Genomic DNA, 24,926 nt, shown 5'->3' with positions numbered 1-24,926 from the left:
TAGTCATGCTTACAGTTTTTTTGTGGTTGAATTTTACAAGCCATTTCTTGGACCATTCGTAAATTCTATTAAAATAACTATTTTGGATTTCAGCAGATCCTACTAGATTATCAACAGTTAAGTATAGACTTGTGTCGTCAGCAAAAAGCTAAATTTGGGTTTTAATGTCAGTGGATATGTCAATAATAAATACCATAAACAAAAGGGGACCTAATATAGGATCTTGTAGGACGCAAGCATTATTAGACAATTAGTCAGAATTTGAACCATATATAACTCTTCTTTGAGACATTCCATTCAAATAATTTTCTATCCATTTAAGTAAGTTTGCAGATATACCATATCCCTGTAATTGAATTAGAAGACCCTAATGTGAAACTCTATCTAACGCCTTACTTATATCACAGAACACAATTACTGCGTCTTTGCCACCATCAAAATATTTACTAAAATAATTCAAAATGTCTACTAACTGATTTAAAGCAGAGTCCTTCCTTGGCGAAGCCGGGCTAGTTTTGCATTAGAATAGTATTATGTCTGAAGTAATTATAAATATGTTTATAAATACAGTGTTCTATGCATTTTTGTAAGATACTAAGAGATACAGGTCAATATTTGTTTTACCTCGTCTGAATTAGATTGTGGAGCAAAGTAAGTTACATGTATTGGCCTTTTCAATATTTTCCGTTTCGTTCAAAAGGTGGTATACTATTATCGCTCGATTTAATACCAGAAAATAGTTTAACAGTTTTTCACCAGTTTATGCTAGACGGATTACCATTTATAGTTTTGTTTATTGGGTCATTATTTTAATCTTCTGTGGATTCTTTAACAAGTTCAGTGACTGTTTTTTTTTTTTTTTTTTTTTTTTAAATTTATTCCATTCAGATTGTTTATTAATTTTATTTCCCTTTCTATAAATTCTGTTTCCTAATATGATGTTTTTATTATTTTATTAAAAATTTATTGAGGACACTTGTAGCAGCTGCTTGAAAGAGGGACGAAACATATCAGAGGGACAGTCAAACTCATAAATCGAAAATAAACTGACAACGTATGGCTAAAAATGAAAAAGACAAACAGACACACAATAGTACACATGACACAACATAAAAAACTAAAGAATAATCAACACGAACCCCGCCAAAAACTAGGGGTGATCTCAGGTGCTCCGGAACGGTAAGCAGATCCTGTCCCACATGTGACACCCGTCGTTATGTTTAAGTGATTACAAATCCGGTAAATTGTTTTGAAGTATTGTATTTGATATGTTCTCAATTATCTCGTCTACACTGTCGGATGTTATTAACGTGTCTAAGACCGCTTCACCTAGAGTATTTCTAAACATATCATAATTGCCTTTTTCATATAACCCTATTTTACGTTTAAAAGCCTTGAGTGGATTTTTAAGAAGCTAAAAAATCCAGTATCTGGAAAGATATACCGAATTTGGTCTGTCAATGGTGGGACAGCACAACAATACGAAATCTTTTTTGTTGTTGTCATTATTAGGTCTATCATTGAAGAAGATTATTTGGCAAAATGTGTTGGTGCATCTATCATTTTGGTTAAGCTTAATTGGTTTATTAGATCTTTAATTTTAGAATTATAGATATTTAGTTTGTTCTCATTGAAATCTTCTGAAACTATAAAAATACATTCAGATTTTTTAAATATTCACTTTCATCTTCTTCCCAGTTTTTGGGAACCTTGTCGCGACGGATAACACTATGAAAGCTTCAAAGTTTATTAAATCGTTAGTGTGACTACTGCCTATCCAGGACACAGTAAATTCTTATAAATCTAATTCTTCATATTTAGCTGCATTAAGATCAATCGTAGGAGCTTAACTTTTGATGTTTGGAAAAGATAATGATTTCGAAAACAATTTTAAATATTTGACAAGTAGTTCGAGTTGAAAGAGCTATCTGGCGATGCTTCGTAATCAGATGGACCTGGATTTTTTTTTTAATTTCACAAAGAATCAGTAATATGTGTAACACTAGTCATGCAAAAGAAATGTCTAGAAATGTGCGCTTTGTTGGCAGGTTTCCACGGTCAATTTTGTAATATTACATTTGGGTTGTTTCCATTGTGGTACTTCAAAAGCGAGATGAATGAGTAAATGGAGTGATAATTTTTATTAGGCATAATATACAATTATTTGCGATACTATTTATTGCTTACTCCAATTGTACTATGTTACTCTTGTATCAGGAATGGTGTCACACTGAGATAGGCTAAGTCGTTTGAATATACCTACCTGCATGTCATCTTTAAAAGAATATATGTACAAAATTAAGGACAACATTTAACGAAACAGCGAGGAGTGAAACATACAATAAGAAAGGTAATGATATATACAGGTACATGCTATTAATGATGGAATGGATATCATTAGAGGAAGTTAAATTATTATACAGCGGTAAACAATTGGTTTATGGCATTGTACAGTTAACCAATACTATTCATTAATTCACCGATACACTGTTTTTAATTGTCACGCATGGTTGTTGTTTTTACTACATTGAATTGTTGTATGTAGCAGATAGTCAACTTACATCCAAACTCCTATGCTGTACCAGAGAATGCTCGGAGCTGGATCATCCCTTATTCTTCATTTACTTGCGGTTTATAATTTGATACAAATACAAACCATTTTTCCCGTATGAAGAAATAGAGTAGACAGATGCCAGGAACAAAAAAACCGACAATCGTAAAAGCCTGCTTTTCTGTAATGAAATCGAATGAGAGAAATGAACAATGCTTAAATACTTCTTACAACATTCAGGAAATAAAATCATTAAAAATGTCTCTATAACACAGCAGAATTAAAAAAAGTCGAAAAACTAAAACTAAAGATTGCCTATTCATTGCTCCTTTTAATAACTCTTAAGATAATGTATACTGTCATGTTGAAATATAAAAAGGTTTCTCACAATGTTGTCAATTTCAAATAAAATTGGAGAAAAAACATACGTCGTTGTTTTTCAAATATGTATAAAGTGAGTTTTCTGAACATAATTTTATCAAATCAAGTGCTGGATCAGTATTAACAACTGCTTGTATGCAAACAAAAATAATGCAACAATAGTTGACTTTTATCATTTTGGTGGTTGTTCAACTTCCAACTGCTATAATCTTTTTTTAATTTTCATATGCAAATTTCGATCCACAGGATAGTAGAAGTGTACGATTACGAATTTATTGCTGTATTCGGGGTATATATAGCTAGGTATGTTATTGTTTTATATTGCTTAACAAACCTGTGCATTGTGTCTCATAGGTTCCTATTGTATAGGGTAAAAGGAAAAGACATATCAGCATGGAAATACAAAATAGAAACATACAACTATCTGAAAGAAATGGAAAATTTAATTATTTCGATAAATTTGCTCCGAAAATACTGACATTTTATATAACCAGTTTAAGATCCAATTAGTACCTTCTGTTCTCTCATATCGCAAATTGTTGTTTTATAAACAAATCACTCAGCCAAACTTTTATAAAAACATAAACAGTAGTATACTTTGAAGTCATTTGTTGTTAACGACGATCACATATTGTGTCATTGGCAATCTAACATATTTTCTTTTAATTCATATTATAATCTGTATTATGAATGTTTATTTTTGCATAGTATTTTTCTCTTCACCAGTGCAGCTATTTGTTTAAAGTGTTACAACTTCACTACAATACACAATACACAATCTAGTAAAAAAACCATAATGAGATCAAAACTATATTGAATGCCTGCATGGCAGGTTTTTATTCATAAATATATAAATCAATTGTAGTAATGAAAAATACATGAGTAAACGACAGTGTGACATGGATTACTTTTTGGAATAAGTTTATTTAAAGGGGCAATGAAAATCAATTGATTGTATGTAAATTCATATTATGTCATCTTCCTCGAAGTAAGGTAAATCTTTATAAGTAAAGAGCTTTATTTGCAAAAGGAACAAAAACATGCATGTAAACTTACCGATTCTTAAGATTAATTTATCATAAAAGATTACTAATTCAACACTGTTATAAGATATCGAATATTGTTTTTATTGATATTTATATTCATTTTGTTACATGTATCAGTAATTTAAAAGCAAACGCAATGTTATTTGTATATACATATGTAATTAAATGAATCTACAATCCATTGATACTTGTATCACATGTGTATCTTGGCATTACACAAGAGCATGCCTGTCTAAGGCTGTTTGTGACTTATATACACTTAATCAATTGCATGTTGGATTCGTACTGAGTAATTATTTAGTCTTACGTGGTTAATGTTCTTTGTATTAGTAGTTATTGGCTTTGAACTAGCTGTTAGTAATTACGAGTACTCTCAGATCTGTATTCAGTGTCTGTACGTACAAGCACTCGGTCACATCAAGTCTGTGGTTTTTTTTTTTGGTAGATGTATTTCTATATCTATCAATCTGATGGTTTAAGATTTGTTCAACTGATCTTTATAATTCGTTCTTATGTTTTACTGTTACACAACTAAGGTGAGGGGGATGGTTGGGATCCCGTTAACATGTTCAATCCATAGTCTGTATGTATGCACAACAAAAGATGTGCCTGTCCAATGTCAGGAGCCTGTAAACATTAGTGGTTGTCATTTGTTGCTGTGTTACATATTTGTTTTTCGTTCATGTATGTGTACATTATTTAGGCCGTTAGTTTTGTTGTTTTAACTGTTTAACATTTGTCATTTCGGGTCCTGTTAGAGCTGACTATGCTGTATTGGCTTTGCTGGTTGTTGAAGGCCCTACTATGACCTATGACTGTTAATTTCTATCATGTCTAACAGGATAGCTAGTAACGATTTACAGTTACATGACAAGAGTTCTGTCAACTTCAAACATTAAATGCCTTTGATATATAAAAAAAAAACATGTACACAGATAGCAGACACCTAATTGTTATTTTTCAAACTTCGATTATTGTATAAGAAATAATGAGTAAAATTTTACCAAATCTGATAAAGTTGTGAATGTGTTTAAACTAAGAAAAATATAAATAATCCAATGATTTCAAGTTTCGGTCGTTTAGTTAATTTAAACAAGTTAGTTATTTTTTAACTGTTACTGAGTATAACTCACAATGTAAACAGATGTCCATTAATGTTCGGCACCGACCTGGATGAAAATTAAAAAAAAATATTCCACTGTAAATTTGCATCATGTTTAGCACAAATAATCATGATGATCAAGAATCATATATCATCAGGTATGCATGACATACTGATAACTAATCATATCATTATATTTTACACGAAAACTTATTGAAAATACGAAGAGCTATACACAATAGAGGACCAAAAAGTATAGTTTTGCATAAGGGAGAACCATTCTTTAATTTTGAAAAATTTCCAAAATTTTGTAACAGCAAATTATATTAACATAAAATCCGTGTTTTCAGGACAGTATCAAAGTACTGGCTACTGAACTTGTGATACCCTCGGGGACTATCAGTCCACCAGCTGATGCATCGACCTAGTGGTAGAAATAAAATTAACAGCACCAAATGCGCATTCCGACAATCGATGTTTCTTCAGAAAATCCAAAGCTTATAAAAAATATGAAAATCTATCAACAAAAAATTACAAACAGATATAAATAAAGATGGACAAGGAATCATAGCTTTGCATGAATGAGATAGATTCCTGTACCAAGTCAGGAATATGACAGTTCTTGTCCATTCGTTTTTGATGTGTTTTGTTATTTGATTTTGCCATGTGATTATGGACTTTCCGAATTGGTTTTCCTCAAAGTTCAGTGTTTTAGTGATTTTACTTTTTCCGTCATTTAAGATAATTTCAAAAATTTTGTGACTGCAAATTTTTAATACATTTAATATGGTAACTATTTTGACAACTTAAGATCTTACAACGGCAAAAAAGTTTACCATTTCAACACTATAATTAGATATCTGAATATTGTGCTTACTGGTATTTATATTGATTTTGTTATCAGTAAATTAGAAGCAAACAAATTATTGATTTTATATACATATGCAGTATCATTAACCTATAATCTGTCGATACCTGTTTGTTGATATTGCACAAGGCAATGTTTTTCTAAGAATATTTATGACATCTTTACACTAAATCTATTGGATGTCGGATATGTACAGGATTGAAAAATGTAAAACCATTCAAATGAGAAAACTCACGGCCTTATATACAATGTATGTACAAAAAATGAGCAAAAACCAAATAGGTAATACAGCAACAAACGACAACCACTGAATTGAAGGCAACTGACTTGGGACAGGTACATACATAAATAATGTGTGTATGGGAGGGGTAGATAATGTTAGCGGGGTCCCAACCCTTCCCTAACATACGACAGTAGTGTAATAGTACAACATAAGAACGAATTATAGAAATCAGTTGGAAAAGGCTTAACTCATCAGATGAATACAACTAGAAACACATCTAACGAAAACACAGAGTGGACTTGTTAGGGTACTTGAACATACCAACTACAAAAAGAAACTAAGTACTGATATGAGAGTATTCACACTTTACTGACAGCGAGTTCAAAGCCACTAATAACTAATAAAAAAAATCATGCATCTAAGTCTACATTATCTATCAGTTCACATCCAACTTTCAATGGATTTAGTGTAAAGACGTCATAAACAGTCACAGAAAAAACATGACCGTATGCAATGCCAAGATACAGGAATCGCAAGATTGTAGATCCATATATGTGTATATGATTACAACAATAATATTTAGTTTGCTTTTAATTTACTGATAAAAAAGACATTATTAATACAAATAAAAACAATATTCATCAATCTAATTACAGTATTGTTAAGTTATTAGAATACGTTTATTTAAGGGCTCCATAAGTTTATCGGGATCGTTTTTAAATTACCGGGAACGGTAAAAAAAAAAACATTTCCGGGCACGGTAAACAACATTTCCGTAAAAATTAGGATGTACCATCCGGTTGGAAATGAGTTTTTATACATGTAAAACCAAACTTCAAAACCAAATATTTGTATTTATGGATTTTGTTAAGGTTTTAAGTAATTTGTGGTAACAAAATCCCTGATTTAATAATTTACCAGTTATACATGTATCACGTTCTTTAAAATTGAAAACGTTACAACAGACATGGGCATAGACAAAACACGAGTTTTGAAATATAAACACCGTTAGATGGTGCCTAAGGAACATCAAAATCAGAAAAGAGAAAATTAACAATAGGGAAAAAATCGTCCCTTTCATCCCGTGTAAAACCGAACTACCTAAATCTAGGAAAGGACAGTTATTGCCATATAAATTTGATTTATTTAAAGAAAGTTCTTTGGGTAACATTTCATCAAGATAACGGTAAGTGTTGCTGAATTTATTAGTTGAATGCCATTTTGACGGATTTTTATTGAATTTGGCCATGAACTGTGACTCATAAAATTACACAACTAAGTCTGATATTAAAGGGGCACATCTAGTGCCCATTGAAATACTTACAACCTGTCGATAAATTTTGTTGCCAAAATGTACAAAAATATTATCAATGAGAGAGTCAAAAGCTTCAATCATCTCATCACACCTCCAGTAATTTTCTCATTAGGGATGAAGGCTTTAAATGAATTGCAGCAAATATAGTTGCATTCAAATTTACCATTTTATTACATATGGAAATTTTCGTTTGATAAGATTGGGTGGAAATGTAGTGTAGAGAGTCGAAAAGTCAAAACTGTCAATAGAATCGAAAGGATCATCAAAATAAATAATTTCTCTAAAACAATAAAAGAAATTTATACACTCCCTAAAAAAAAGTTAATTCCACTATATTCATATATTTTATTAAAATAGTTTATGATAAGTTCTCTGATAGTAGTTAAGGAACTTGTTCAAAGCACTGAAATATTAGTTGTAAAACACTTACTAGAGGTCGAGATGAAACAATATATTACTTGTTTTTTGTGGAGTTTTGTTTTCTCTAAATAGGTGTATTATGTACGCTTTTATTTATTGCAGAATTATTTTCCAAATGTGATATTTTATTATCTAAAACCTTTAAGCATTTTTCTACTGATTTTGATAGTTCGTTCTTATGTTGTACTGTTACTCTACTATCCCAGATTAGGTGGATGGTTGGAATCCCGCTGTCATACTTAACATCGCCATATTATGTATGTATGTGCCTGTCCCATGTCAGGAGTCTGTAAATCAGTTGTCATTTGTTACTGTGTTTCATATTTGTGTTTCCGTCCATTTATTTATACATTGATTATGCTGTTAATTTTCTTATTTTGATTATTCTATATTTGTCATTTTATTTCAATTTATTTCAGGGACTTTTGTAGCTGACTATGTTGTGTTGGCTTTGCTAGTTATTAATATCCGCACGCTGTTCTATGGCTGTTAAAATTTATGTCATTTAGTTTCTTGTGAAGAGTTGTTTAATTGGCAATCATACTACATCTTGTAATGTTGATCCTGAAACATGCACATTGTCGATTTCAGTCAATTTTGCTTATAACTGTACCATAATATTTTCTTTTACTAGTAACGTACGATATGTAAACTGTAATTCAACTTTAGTGATTTAGTAGTTTTTCAATATGATTTTTAAAATGTTTCACAGACTCGAAATAAAAATGTTTGTTGTTTTAAACTTCAAAAGATGCTATTGAAAAGAAACATATTCGGATTCCAAAGAGTAACTACAACGAAACGAAGTCGCTACGAGTGTAAAAAAGTAATAGTGTAAAACCATTCAAACGGGATAACCACCGGCATAATCTACATTAAATGCCGCCTTAGATATAAGAAATGTGATATACGCATGGCACATAAATACCCTCTTCCTATAGATTTCAATTTAAAAAAAACTTTAATCGTTTAAGTAAGTACGCTTAATTCTTAACGGTCACTGAGTATAACTCACCATTTTTAAAACCGTCCTGTATTTTTTGGCAACAACCTGGTTGAAAAAAAAAGATACAAAATGTTTCATTGTAAATTTACATCATGTTTAGCACATTAGTACTAATGATCAAGAATCATATATTTTCAGGGATACATGGCATACTGGTAACTAATCAGATAATTATGTAAAGCATTCAATAAAATTGAGAATGGAAATGGAGAATGTGTCAAAGAGACAACAACCCGACCAAATAAAAAACAACAGCAGAGGGTCACCAACAGGTCTTCAATGTAGCGAGAAATTCCCGCACCCGGAGGCGTCCCTCAGCTGGCCCCTAAACAAATATATACTAGTCCAGTGATAATGAACGCCATACTAATTTCCAAATTGTACACAAGAAACTAAAATTAAAATAATACAAGACTAACAAAGGCCAGAGGCTCCTGACTTGGGACAGGCGCAAAAATGCGGCGGGGTTAAACATGTTTGTGAGATCTCAACCCTCCCCCTTTACCTCTAACCAATGTAGTAAAGTAAACGCATAACAATACGCACATTAAAATTCAGTTCAAAAGAAATCCGAGTCTGATGTCAGAAAATGTAACTAAAGAAAATAAACAAAATGACATTAATACATAAATAACAACAGACTACTAGCAGTTAACTGACATGCCAGCTTCAGACTTCAATTAAACTGACTGAAAGATTATGATTTCATCATATGAACATCAGGTACAATTCGTCCCGTTAGGGGTTTAGTATCATACCATCATAACATATATGAGAAGAACATAACCCGTGTCATGCCAACAACTGTTTTTAGAATAAATGTGTTTAGTTCCGATGCAAAGCATTGATTTCAACTTTTGACTAACGGATGCCTCCAACGCATATTTGAAACTTGTTCTCCAAATCTACAGGAACGTATGTACAACAGCACAAGTTAAGAACAAACCAGTTGGCAAGAGCTTGTTATTTTTCATCTACACGATGCGCAAACTCAACTACTAAAATATACAAAAGAACATACTTTGTACTCGCATGGACTAGTTGAACGCTCTTTTCAATCTCTAACATATAATGTAATCCCTAGTAATGAGGTGTTATGATCATCATAAATGAAAGTGTTAAACATCTGCAGAGGATGAAAAATTTAAAGCACAGTTCTTGCATCGTTATGAATATTACTCTTAAGGGAACTCTGATTAATTACTGCAACGTCTATTGTCATTGGTTATCTGAGAAATAGTTAGTAACAGTGTAACTAGAATTAATAAAGTCGATAATTTGTCAAGAACAAGAAATTGATTAAGAGGTATTGAAGTTTCAAGAATATCAATTTGGGAAGACAACTGAATCAGTATCAATAACAGCAATATTTTAGTTTCAACAAAAAAGGATGACTCTTTACTTTCATTTACTAGAATGGTACATTTTTTTTTATTGATGACACCATCCTGGATTGCAAAGAGGTAAAGACTACTATAAGGTAAAGTGACACCACCTTAAGCACAAATGCCTAGTATATCATAGATTATCAGGAATGTATGACATACTGGTAACTAATCCAATGCATTAGGCAATCACAATATGACTTCAAGTTTCGAACAGCGGATGGCTTTTACAAATCTTTAATACGTGTTCTTCAAATCCTCAGAATTGGAGATGTAACAACACAACTTACGAAGAAACTGGTAAATTCAGTTGAAATTGGGTATCAAATCTAATACAAATGATACAAACATGACAAAGTTCCCACACATACTGAAAACGGATTCAAGGCCAATATCAAAAACAAAATGCATATTCCAAGACAAAGATATGGCAGTTGATTCTCGTTTGTTTGATGTGTTTGAGATTTTGATTCTGACATTTGATAAGGGAAATTCCAAGTGATATTTTTATTGGAGTTCGAAATTTCTTTTTTTTTTTACTTTTTAAATCTTGTATATCATAGTAAACTTGAGATAAAGTATGTTCTTTTAAGTAGGATGTCTGCTTCATTTTTAGATTGTTGCCTTGATATTGAAACAAATGGACGCCTTCAAACTAGATTGAATGTGTGAAGAGAACTCCTCAGAACTCTTTATTTTGAGTGATGCGCTCTTTACACAAACACTTCTCCGACGAATTCTTGAGAAAAAAGACTGAAATTGACACTTCATACATTCCTAAGTAACTTTAACGAAGTGACCAATAAGATGTGTAAGTATTTCAATTTATAAGCCACATGTTGTTGCAGTCTTAGATAATTTTCTACCTGTACCAAAGTCTTAACCTTATTTTGATCGATTGTGTCAGATTCCAAATTGTGTAGTTTGAGTGTGTTTGAATTTACATACGACGTGAAGTAATTAAAACAGTACGCCTACCATGAAGACGCATCTACTTTTAGATTCACTTAGTTTTTAGTCTGATACCTTGATGTGTCTCATCGATAAATTAGTAGTCGTATATTTGATGTTGTAATACTTCTTTGAAAGTATATTAACTACAATTCTGAATTCTAAAGTGTTACAAAAACTATGCTTTAAAATTCTTAATAATAAAATTACTCACCATCAGAGCAAGTTTTCTTTTTCTTGATAAATTTACACAAACACCAGTCAGCTGAAAAATGAAATAAGAACTGTTAAAAAAAACATTGACAATGCCAAGCTACCATAAATATGGTTGAACGAAAAAAGAAGTACCAGTATGAAAATACAAAATATAAGAACAATCTAAATTAATTGGAAAATTTAGATTAATTTCGATAAATTTGCTACTAAAATACTAACATTAATATTATCAGTTCAAGATCCATTTAGTGCTTTCAGTTTTTTTTGCAAATTGTCCTTTTTAGAAATAACTCACTTAGCAAAACATTCATAAAAAATTGATCATCAGGAGTAGTAACATATCTTGAAGGAAATTAGGAAGTCACTTAGTGTAAACGACGATCAAATCTGGTGGGGACTTTTTCTCATTGGCAATCATACTATATCTTCTTTATTTAATCATCTCTTTCACATGTTTAATGAATGATTATTAGTTTTTATTAGTATTTTGTTTTTGTCAATGTAACTATTTGTTTAAAGAGATACCAACTACTCCCAATATGCACAATATACAATCTAGTATCAAATCTGTGGGGTAAAAAGGTGGAACTGTCAACTTATCGACTAAAATAAAAAAAAAATCAATTAATATTATTTATTATTTTATCATGTTTAGTATGCACAGGATGTCTAAACAATATGATGTGTCCTACTCCGCCTTGAGTTTTTGTCACTCTTCCTCCTCTCTATAAAAAATCTAATTTTTATTCCATATTTTAATCAGATAAAAAAATAGTTTGCATGTAAATAAAAAAAAAGTACCATGCTAATACAACTGTGTCGTATTATATTATTGTTGTGTTGTATGCAAGCATGTTTTTATCATAAATGGATAAATCAATTTCAGTATTTAACAATAGTTTGGTAAATGACAATGTTTCATCGAGAAACCTTTTGAACGGTCAATGAAGATACACAGATTGTCTATGAATAAACGGTATAGCAACATCCCCGAAGTATTGTAAATGAGTAAAAGAGGGACGAAAGATACCAAAGGGACAGTCAAACTCATAAATCTAAAACAAACTGACAACGCCATGGCTAAAAATGAAAAAGACAAACAGAAAAACAATAGTACACATGACACAACATAGAAAACTAAAGAAATAAACAACACGAACCCCACCAAAAACTAGGGGTGATCTCAGGTGCTCCGGAAGGGTAAGCAGATCCTGCTCCACATGCGGCACCCGTCGTGTTGCTTATGTGATTACAAATCCGGTAAATAGTCTAATTCGGTAGGTCAAATTCATGAAAGGGAAGGGGATTGTAGTTACGACGTGAGGAACATATCCGATATCATTTGTGAAATGGTTATTCCATAACGGTCAACCAACTCGTGATGGCGTCCGTAAAATTTACGAAGGGATGATTTCAACTTCACCATTTGGAACTCTTGATTTAATAGCTTCCTTGTGAGCAGTAAACCTCTATCAAGAAAATCATGATAGGAAATGCAAGCACGGGAATATCGTATCAATTGAGAGATATATACCCCGTATGCAGGTGCTGCTGGAATGTTGCTACTTAGAAATGGAAAGTTCACAATTGGAAAGCTGAAATCATCTCTTTTGTCGTAAAGTTTTGTCTTCAACCGACCCTCATTGTCAATTTCTAGATGTAAGTCAAGATATGAAGCTGACTTAACTGTATCTGTAGTATCCTTTATCTCCAATTCGATGGGACAGATGCGTTCCACATAGTCACCAAATTTTGAATTGTTTAGTGAAAGAACGTCATCTATATAGCGGAAAGTAGAGTTAAAGGATATTGCTAACTTCTTATCTTTCTTCCTAAGAAGTTCCTGCATGAAGTCAGCCTCATAATAATAAAGAAACAAGTCAGCAAGTAGAGGGGCACAGTTTGTTCCCATTGGTATGCCGACAGTCTGTTGAAAAACACGTCCTCCGAACGTAACAAATATGTTGTCAATCAAGAAATCAAGCATCTTGATAATATCGGTTTCAGAGAATTTTTTGTTTGAATCAGAGTGATTCTTTACAAAGTAGGATTTATCCCTCCCTAAGACAAGATAATTGTATCTACGTTGGCCATTCTTTTTTATGAAGCAAAGTAATACCAACTCTTTTAATTTGTCTTTAAGTTTGGAATGTGGAATACTTGTGTAAAGAGTAGAGAAGTCAAATGTGTTAATACTGTTACAAGATGAAAGAGAGTTAGATTGTATGTGCTCTAAAAGATCTTTGGAATTTTTAAGTATCCACATCTGATTCACGCCACCTCTAGAATAGGCAGTTTCACAATAACTTTGAAGCCCGTCTTTGATTGCTGATAAAATGGATGTTAATAATTTAGAAAGAGGTTTTGTGGAGCACTTGGAAGACCCAGCAATATACCGCTGTTTGTAAGGACACTTATGTAGTTTAGGTATCCAATACAGTGATGGAAGATCCAGTTCTTCATCTTTGGTTGAAATACCAAAGGAACAAAGAACAGACCTATGATTATCCAGGATTTCCTCTTTGGTAAGTGTCGTGAGGGTATATGTTGAGTTTCCAAGTGAATTGTCTGTACCTAATTCGTTTATCAAGCAATTAATGTAATGACTTTTACAGACAAAAACGATGTTATTTGGGGCTTTGTCTGCGGGGACAACAACATATTTATCATGGAGGTCGGATAGGTGTTTAGCAACATTTGGGTCTTTAAAAATTGACGTAGCATGGGCATTGATGGACCCATTCAGTTTCTTAATTCTGATTTGTATTAAGGACCTCACTGCCTTTATCCATTCGGATAGAGTGTCTACGTCTTCCTTCTCGCGCTTAGCCCATTGCCTGGCATAATCCTCGACTGAATCCATCAAAATTTTAAAGTTGTATTTCCAATTGATGGATTTAGGCTCACGATATTTCGGACCTTTCGATAACACGTTTCGTAGAGAAGTGTTATTAACAATGTTAAGGTCACCGGTAATAACGTGGTCAGCGGGATTATATGTGAATTGGGAACTAGCACAAGTGCAATCAGGAGGTTTAGACTTGAAGTCGTCAATATCGAGATCCTGCAAAACGCGTTAATGGCTTGATATTCAAAACGGAGAAACATCGAAATTATTAGAAGTATTTATTGTTTACCAAGCATCAACCTTCATGCCAAATAAGATGCACACAGAATGAGACTTCAAGAAAAGGGACACATTTTTTTAATAAACAGATATGTTACACCAGAAAAACATGCATGTTAACTTATCGATCCATTAAATCAATTTATTCTGAAAGGTTACCAATTCAACACTGTATTACAATGTATATATTTAAGTATGGTTTTTATTGGTATTAATATTAATTTTGTTAATAGAATATTAGCAAAAAAACATATTGTTTTAATATTCATATGCAGTTTCATTGATCTACAATCTGCAATATGTCGAAACCTGTATCTTGGCATTGCACAAGGTCGTGTTTTTCTAAGTACATTATGAATGGAAATTGATTTAAGAGACAAAAACTCGACAACAGAGCAGAAAACAGCAGAAGGCCATTAATAAGTCTTCAGCTGGCCCCTTAACAAAAATGTATAATAGTTCAGTTATAATGGACGTCCTGCTATACTCCGAAATATAGAAAAGAACTAAAATTAAAATCCATGCAAGCATAACAAAGTCCAGAGGCACCTGATGATTTATGCTTCATTTGTTTCATTTCCTGTTTTTTTTTGTATTTGTACTAGCTGTCAGTAACTGCGAGTACAGACCTATTCTTAGTGTCTGTTTGTTGTTGGGATATACAAGAAGCCGATCATGTCCAGTCTGTGATTTTGATAGTAGTATTTATTTTTGCATCTATCTGATGAGTTAAGCCTTTTTCATCTGATTTGTATAATTCTTTCTTATGATGTACTGTTACGCCATTGTCCCGGGTTAGGGGGATGTTTGGGACCCTGCTAACATGTTTAACCCGGCCATATTCTGTATGTATGTGCCTGATTAAAGTCAAGAGCCTGTTACTCAGTGATTGTCGTGTGTTGCTGTGTTACAAATTTGTTTTCGTTAATTTATTTGTTATAAGGCAGTTGGTCTTTAATAGCTGACTAGGCTTTGATGATGGTTAATTCGAGCACAGTTGTAAATATCTGTGTCATTTGGTCTCATGTGAAAAGTTGTCACATTGCACTACAAACCAGTAACAGTCTGAAATTGCCTATATCCGTACTCGACTGTACTGATTTTTACTCGACCAGTCTGAATTGGTCTGAATTTTACTAGACATTACTTGGCCCCAGTCTTAACGGTACTCGACTATATTGATTTGTACTTTACCCTTATCTTTAACATTGAAAATAGTTTGCAGTATTACTAGACCAGTCTGAAACAGTCTTAACCCGTTCTTGATCTGTACTATTTTTTCAGTCTTAACCATACTTAACCAAAGGTTTGAACAATACTCAACCTGTCTGAACCATACTTCACCAAATAAGCTCTCTTTGTTTTTAATCTTAACTGTTAAAATAATTTTATTTTTAACTGACATGACAACAGCAACAATAAAATAAGGATTTATTTATAAAATCAGATGTTTACATCCTTATATAATTCTCAGATTTATCAAATAGAGAAGATTAAATCAGATTATCTTATAAAATAATTTTATTCTATCAATTTTGAGTTTGAGCTTTAAGTGAAATAAAAGATTTTCTTTTACCTAAAACTACAATTATACTGAAGATATTAACACCTTATTAAGGTGCTTTTTGTTAAAACTTCATTTCAAAAATATCTAAATAAAAACTACATATTAGGTTTCATGGTTCCATACTGTAGTCTCAGTCTATGGAAGAAGCGATTCGATAAAAACTTTTCTTATATCAACGAGCGATACTTTCTTATATCAACGAGTTGCATTGTGGGAAATTTCAGACGAATGTTAGCATTTGTACGAAGAAAGGCAGACTTCTCGGTATAAAGTAATGACTCTTTTCTTAAAACAGGGTGACATTTAACGCGACATACGTCTGCTGTGTAATTTGCCATGACTTATTTTATGTAATAACAAGCAAGGTGTATTTAAACGAGAAAATTGAATTGTTGAATAAAAGCAACATAAATGCACGATTTATCATCTGTAGATGTACACATTCAATAAATATCACGTAGCAAATTCAGTGGAATGCAATTGAAATGAATTCAATTATTTGATAATCCAAAATCACCTATAAGTCAAAGATACTGCTATATTTTATTATATCAATGCGATGTTTGTCTTTTATCATAGCGATGTTTTTTTAATATCAAAAATTTTAAAATGCGATACTTTTTAATATACCTGTTTTAGTTTTCTAATATAAAATGAATACGATGACACATCACAATGCATGTCAAGAAAACCGCAAACATAATTCACAAACTTAGTTCATGACCGGCTTAATGTTTGAGGATTAATATCACTAAAATTTCGTATCTGTAACAAAATTAACGCTTACATGACCTTATCATTTCGAAAATGTTGTTTGGCCCTATTGATAGACGACAGTGTTTACAACCTGTTCAGTCTATTGTTTTCAATCACATGGTTTAACCGACTAATTCTATTTGAAGTGATGATGCAATGGCGGATTTAAATGCGATTTTAAATTGTCTGTCGACCTATTAGATTCTAGTATAGGTGCAGTGGTGGATCCAGGGGGGGGGGGGAGTTTCCAGGGGTTCGAAACTCCCTTTTTTGGCCGATCAATGCATTTGAATGGGGACATATGGTTGAACCCCCCTTTATCCTGGGTTAGAAATCCCCTTTTGAAAACGGCTGGATCCACCATTGCGGTCACATTGCTATATAGATATAGGAAGATGTGGTGTGAGTGCCAATGAGACAACTCTCCATACAAATAACAATTTAAAAAGTAAACCATTATAGGTTAAAGTACGGCCTTCAACACGGAGCCTTAGCTCACACCGAACAACAAGCTATAAAGGGCCCCAAAATTACTAGTGTAAAACCATTCAAACGGGAAAACCAACGGTCTAATCTATATAGCCTATCAACATGGGTAATATCGAAATAGACAAAAAATATCATAATTTAAAAGAAAAAAAACATTCATTCAAACATTCTAATCCAATACAGCTCCAAATAACAATGAAAATTCAAATGGTAAAATAAATATTCCCAACAAATCAAAATGTACAAATGCTGATGTCCCGAACTTTGACGATACCAACCGACTGGCCTCAAACTATAAAACAAACAACTCAGATAGAACGAAAATCAAAAATCTAATCGTGTCTAACAGAAAATGTGTTTATTTTTAACATAGAAACAAATATTGACAAGAAAAACAGTTCTTTTTGGATATCAAAGACTTGTCCCGTTGGTAAATCGACATCTCTTTGAACATAATCAGCTTGCCGCATGGACGCTCTTTTACATCGCGATGACCCTTGAGGGCATTCCGATGTATTGTTGCCTCACAGATTTGACTTTCGTTTTTGACTAGTAACCGATCGTATAAATACGCGAACATTTCTAAGTGCAAAATAACAATCCGTATCTTTTTTATATTTATAAATTTGAATCGTTGAGTGCTGTTTATTTGGTAATTTTATTGACGTAATCGTTCTTGTACCATCATAACTGTCGTTGTCGTTAAATATTTACAAGTGTGCTAGTTCATATTGCACTTTACAAAAGATTAAGCACACAAATGACGTTTTTGAAGGACTGGACAGTAGTAAATTATAAGGGGAATTTTTAAAGATTTATAGATATAAGAAGATGGTGCATGAGTTCGAATGAGACAACTTTCCATCAAAGTAATAATTTGTTTCAAGTACGTTCATTATAAAATTTGCTAAATGTTAAATATGTGAACAATAATTTTGATACTTACATATAGCTTTTTGATAACGAAATTGTTTATTAAACCCCATCGGTACTGACATTTTCTAATTTTAAAATTGATGGATTGAACCTAGTTTTATAGCGCTAAACCTCTCACGTGTATGACAGTCTCATCAAATTATGTAACATTTACAACGATGCGTGAACAAAACAGACATAATAGGTAAAATTGTCAAAAACTGGGTACAGCAGTCAAATATTAATACCAATAAGTACTCTTATTGATATAAGAAAAACACCGGTATGATTTTTTAAAAGTATCGCATTGATATTAAAAATTATAGCATTTGTATATTTATGTATATAAGAAAAACACAGCGCTTCAAATTTTACACAGACATAAACGTTTGCTTCTAACTGACTTCTGAGTGTATATTAAGACGCAATTGTTGTTTATATTTGTACAATAAGTTTTAAAGTTAGTATTCTTAATTTTTCTTTACCGAAAACAACATTTTCCGCAAGGAATGTCTGCATATTTACAAATGATATTATACAATATCGCTATGTGATATAAGAAAAGTTTTTATCGATTCGCTTCTTCCATAGACTGAGTATTATAATTATCTTTTTATTGAGGTACATATAATATAGCAACAGCAAACAAAATCACTTAAAAGGTTCAACATTATATTAGAAATATATATCTTTTATTATAATTTGGGATACATTGTGTGTGATTTAAGTCAAATTGAAAACAAATTAAATAAATTAATAAAAATGTTCTTCTGATTATTGTGTGAATTAATAAATCCTGCTTAGGGCAAACTCATTCAACAGATCACACCTGGTCAGATGCTATTAAATTCTAAATAACATTCATGCAAAATTGCAACATCATGTACAACTTAATCGCAAGGCCTTTTGAATTTACTAGATAGGTAATATACGAGTTTAAGAAAAGTAAAGTTTCATTTTTACCTGTAAAACACACTTATGTAATCAATTTATTTTAAGTGGTTCTTGTATGCCATGTTTTTAATTTTGACAAAAAAAGATTTAAATCTCAATGGAATATTTCTTTTTTAATTACTGCTAAGTTTATTTATAACGATTTTATAAATTCATGGTTTTACAAAAACAAATTGAAAGGTGTCATTTTTTATAGTTGCTTTTTATACAATTTTACATGTTATGTATTTTATTATAAAAACAAAAAATTACTGCATAACTTATTTTACTCAACTGACACCCTAAATCTATACTACTAGTAGGCTAATTAAGTTTGAATGATTACAATGGTTCTGTATTGAACCTTAAAATTCATCTGAAAGATTCACAATTTTTTTATAAAATTGAAAATATTAATCACAATTCAGTTTTGGGATAATTTGATCAGCTTGTTTTATTTTTATCTTAAAGATTATATATATGTGTAACTGATAAATATGGTGTTGAAGTAATATTATGTTTATTGATAAAAATTGGTTTAAATGCTATAATGAATACATTTATAATTTGTAATTGTTTAAATTTCAGTTCCTAAATTGATAGAATACAATGTATAGATACAAAAAATAGGTCTAGGTTGGTTCAGACTTGGTCGAGTATAGTTCAGACTAGGTTGAGTATGGTTCATGCTAGGTCGAGTATGGTTAAGACTAGGTCGAGTATGGTTCAGACTAGGTCGAGCATGGTTCGAACCCGTTTAAACTAGATAAGTACAAATTCAGACTATTAAATATGGTTCAGACTAAAGTCGAGTATAATTTAGTAAATTTCAGACTTATTCAGACTTTTTGAGTCAAATATATATAGGCCATTTCAGACTTTTACTGGTTTTAGTGTTAACAATACAACATCTCCTAATTTTTTTTAAACAGGAACAAATGTACACCGTAATTATGTATAAAGCAACCATTTTGAATTGTTGATCCCAAAACATAAAAAATATCGATCTCAGTCAATTTTTCTTACAACTCTACCATCTTCAAATATATTAAGGTCGTTGCTTCGATATTGCTTCGATATTGAAACAAACAGATGTTTTCAAATGAGATTTAGTTTCTGATTAGAATATACTGTGAATTTGAAAAAGTCACACAAAAATTTCTCCGACAATAATTTTGAAAAACAAACTACTAAATATGGACTTACAACAGGTTAATATCTCGAGTAACAAGCAACATGTTGTTGTGGTTTTTAAATCATTAGCTACCTGTCTTAACTGAAAATTTGACCGATTGTGTCCGATTTTAGATTGTGTATTTTGATTGAATGTGAACTCGCAAAGGAAGTGATGTATGCAAAACAGGACACGCTCACCCTGTAAACGCGTCTTCCTTTGGATTCTCTTAGTTTTTGTTTTGATACCTTGATTTGTTTCATCGACAAACTACTGTGAGTTTATTCAATAGGTACAATACGTCTTTACAATTATATTGATCAAACTTTTGAATTCCACAGCAATGAAAAAACAATGGTTATATGAACTATATGAATAAGTTCCTGTTACTCATCTTGCAAACTTCAAGATACATGCTTCTAATATAATTTTTTTTCATTTTTAATTGTAGATTGATTGATTGTTTGTTAGTTGCTATATTTTTTCGCCCAGTGAAAACTGTTTTACCGCAGTTGAAATGAATGTAAAATGAATCAATGTATTTGACAATCTGTACGTGTAACAATCATAAATGATACATTTCTTCCCTTGTTTTGTTTCGGTATGTACGATACCCATAACATCTAAATCAACTGGCACTTAGACTCAAAAACCACTTTCTTAAATACCAACAGTTCAACCACTTTGAGCTTTTCGAAGAACAATGATATGCAAATGGTAATAATGACCAAAACCAAATAAGGACATGAAATTGAGTGTCAAAAAAATAAATCAAACATATGCAAATGAATATAAAAGATAAAACCAAATACGGAATTCAATTCACATAGGATGATTTTCCACATGGTGACTTTTGAAAAGTAGTCACAATGTTAAATCTGAATAAAATCTGCATGCTGAAGGAATTATATTCTCATAAATGAAATACAAATAAAAAATAAATACTTTAATAAAATAAAGTCGTTTTAATCATTATTACCATTTTTTACAGATGAAATACAAGTAAAATGCGGGAACCTATTTTTTTCGAAAAAAATAATGCACGAAAATTACGGAAACGTAAAACTGGATGTTTGCTAAAATTGCTGAAACGTAATATGCCCGTATAGACATATCCTTAGAGGAATAAGAATACCATCATACTTTGCTATTTATAAAGACCTTAATTTGGACGTCCAATAATTTACCATGTGGTAACATGAATATTATGAATGTAGAATAAAATATGTCTACAGTATGATTTGTTTAAATCATTTAGCAAATTGTTTATAAGATTAAGGAATCAATGTTTGTGATTAATTTAAAATCAACATTTAAATTGTTTTATATCAACAAAGACTACCAGCAATTGTATTGGTAGTACTTTAGATTTAATATGACTTGTGTATTTGTAAAAATATTTATATACCAAAATTTTCAATTATTTTACACGCCCTAATTTTTTTATTTTTTTTTTTATATAAAGAGAAATTAAGTTTAAGTTTATCATGTATATCTGTAATAATTTGTAAAACTCAGAATTGCCAAGTAAATTTTAGACAGTTCATTATGTTCAGAATATGTCAAGCCCAATTAATCAAATATTTTAAGCTGCCTGTCGAATGGGTGATATCATCATTGACTTGTAAATAGCGAGCTTTCGTAGAGACATAATGATAGAAACATAGCCTCTGAATTATCAATGGAACATTATGAGTCCATATGCATGCAGTGCTTGAATCTGGCTACATAAACATCGAAAGTAACTATTGGGGAGCCAAAGTCTTTTTTTGGGGGGTAATCACTACTTTAAAATTTTTAATTGATGAATACGATTAGCTATTTTGCATAAATACCTTGTTTTGTCTTGTAGTATTTTTGTGATAGCCATAATGAAAGAACGAACAGTCCACCAAGTAAACAACCAATAAAAGTCCATGCTAGATTTTGCTCATTGCAATTACCTGTAATATAGTTTACCTTAGTATTAGGGCAGTCGATAATGGCATACGATACAGCTTTAATCATGTTAATCCCATTATGAAATTTTGATGAAAATTTGCATAAAGGCTATGCTTTACCTGATTAAATCAAATAGGTAATGAAAATATATCTTCATGTGCTACTTTTGTAGTAAAATACGGTAGAAATTTAAGATATTTGCTCAAAATTCGGATTTTTGGACGTACGATGAAACCTACGTCCAAAATCCTAATTTTGAGCAAATATCTGAAATTTCTAACAAATTTTACTCAAAAATTAGCACAAATTTTTTATTGTATCTTTCCACAAAAAAATACACGTTATTTTAGTTTAAAAGAAAAACACAAGCTGGTTTTATTTAAATCATTTATAAGTTCTGTTTTATATAAATGTTCTATAACTTATGCATTTTATATTAGAAAATAAATCATATTTATTTAATGTTTATGCATGTAGAAAAAAAGCATTATGTTTTGCTTGATATTTATCAAATTTGAAAACAAATGCATCTTTGACTTTTTCATAAAAATTGGTACGTTATCAAACCAAAGTTAAATCAGTCTGAATGATAAAAATCAGTCGAAAACTGCATCTATTTCCAATAAGTCACAGTATGACGTCGTGAAAATAACAATTTACGTTAGCAACGTCATTATCTCCCCTGTAATTGTATCGAAAAACCAAACCATACCAAAATGCAGTTTAAATTAGTTGAATCTTTAGTTTTAATTTAGAAAATGCACATCGCTCAAACGATGTTGGATGCATGAAATTTATCCAACGCTATTCCTTTTCCGGTTTTAATTGCTTTTCATTTTTCGGGTTTTCTCAACTTTTCTTGATTCTTTAGATTTTATTTTGAATATGTTGGCCTAAAGTATACCTATAGAGACATAAGTTGTCGACGTGTGCATCAGGTGAAATAAAATTTGTTTCTGTGATAATGTTAATATTATTAGTAAATTTCAAGGGTTATGTTATACGTATATGACGCGTTAAAACTTAATAGGTATACCACATACTCATATATCATTTTGTTTTTATAAACAATATAAAATTTGACAAATGTTTTTCAATTTTCAATTGTATCTATTTTGAGTTTATTTGCTACAAATGTTTGTCGAATGATTACCAAAGTCACATCAGGAATGCATAGCACAACTTTTATTTAAAACACCTGTTTTAACGTTACTTGCGTAGGCGTACGCGTTTAATGCATCATTGGATAGAGTAATTGTATGTCGATACATAAGAATGCATTCCGTTTCAAAAAGTTCCAACAAAAAGCATACAATCTTTCAAACGAACGTACAAAGACAGTCTTTTCATATACACATTATCATTCGTAACATGAGATTTATAATGGTGTTCGTAGTTTTTATGTTGTGTTTTGTAGACTGTGATTTTCATATTTAGTTCGCTTCTACGTTACTGTATTGATTTCCCCGCTAATATCATCCAGCTCTTTCTAAAAATTGTTATCTAAAGTTTACTAAATATAGCTTACCAGTATCATTTAACTTGACTGTAATATTTGCAACTTCTTCATCAATGTTTCTGCCGTGAACACATGTCCATTGTCCATTCATGTTTATGTCAATACGCGTATTAATTATTAAAACAGTTGTATTCGTTTTCAAATCCTGGTGTATAGAATTAGAAGAAAAGCATTTCGGCAAAGGAATTGGTGAAATACAATGACCTTGTTCTTTATTAGAAGGATCATAAAAAAACACTCTCGAAATTAATCTATTAACTTTGCATTTGAAAATGACTATATTGTTATCAGCTTCCCAAGTCAAACATATCTGTGCATCTACATGCTGTAATCCTGAAATGAAGAAATCGTTATAAAACGATAGGTATTTGTTGGTGCTTGAAGTTGAAAAACAAAAGATTTTAATGATAAGGAGGAAATTCCTTCACTACTTTTTTGAAATAATTTTGAGATAAAAAAATGAAATGACATTATGTGATGAAATGTCAAGATGACAACGCTTACTAGAATGTGTATTTTGGAGATATTTTAGTGAATCAAGATTTTAAATAAAAGAAAAAGAAAAGTAATATCACAAAAATACTGAACTCTGTGTAAAATTCAAAACAGAAAGTCCCTATTCAAATGGCATAATCAAAAGTTCAAACACATCAAACGAATGGATAACAACTGTCATATTCCTGACTTGGTACAGGATTTTGTTTTACGTAGAAAATGGTGGCTTGAACCTGGTTTTATGGCTAGCTAAACATCTAATTGATATTTACAGTTAAGTCGGCCTCAAATCTTAACTTACATCAAAAAATTGACAATGAGGGTCGGTCGAAACGACAAAAGAGTTGATTTCAGCTTTCAAATTGTGAACTTTCCATTTCTAAGTAGCAACATTCCAGCAGCACCTACATACGGGGTATGTATCTCCCAATGGATACGATATTCCCGTGCTTTCATTTCCTATCATGATTTTCTTGATAGCGGGTTGCTGCTCCCAAGAACGCTATTAAACCTAGAGTTCCAAATGGTGAAGTTGAAATCAGCCCT

General features: G+C 31.4%; 1 protein-coding gene across 1 annotated transcript; it reads right to left on the bottom strand.

Moving 5' to 3' along the window:
• Nucleotides 1-847: 847 nt before the first annotated feature.
• On the bottom strand, nucleotides 848-24,209 carry LOC139502992 (uncharacterized). The gene is made up of 7 exons (XM_071292661.1): nucleotides 23,895-24,209; nucleotides 22,261-22,368; nucleotides 11,463-11,513; nucleotides 8,922-8,957; nucleotides 5,112-5,147; nucleotides 3,267-3,356; nucleotides 848-2,732 (listed from the first exon to the last, which is right to left on the bottom strand). The coding sequence occupies exons 1-7, from the start codon at nucleotides 23,974-23,976 to the stop codon at nucleotides 2,611-2,613; spliced, it is 525 nt and encodes a 174-aa protein (XP_071148762.1). The 5' UTR covers nucleotides 23,977-24,209; the 3' UTR covers nucleotides 848-2,610.
• Between the last annotated feature and the right edge of the window lie 717 nt (nucleotides 24,210-24,926).

This window comes from Mytilus edulis, chromosome 14 (genome assembly GCF_963676685.1).
Source record: "Mytilus edulis chromosome 14, xbMytEdul2.2, whole genome shotgun sequence".
Taxonomy (NCBI): domain Eukaryota; kingdom Metazoa; phylum Mollusca; class Bivalvia; order Mytilida; family Mytilidae; genus Mytilus; species Mytilus edulis.
Note: the sequence above shows the minus strand (reverse complement) of the source record. Positions and strands in the feature narration are given on the sequence as shown.

Coding starts and splice junctions, on each gene's coding strand:
- LOC139502992 (XM_071292661.1), bottom strand. CDS start 23,976: ATGAATGGACAATGGACATGTGTTCACGGCAGAAACATTGATGAAGAA. Junction 5,148..8,921: donor ACAGGACGGTTTTAAAAATG/GTGAGTTATACT, acceptor ATTTTCATCCAG/GTCGGTGCCGAACATTAATG. Junction 3,357..5,111: donor AATGGACATCTGTTTACATT/GTGAGTTATACT, acceptor CATTTCTTTCAG/ATAGTTGTATGTTTCTATTT.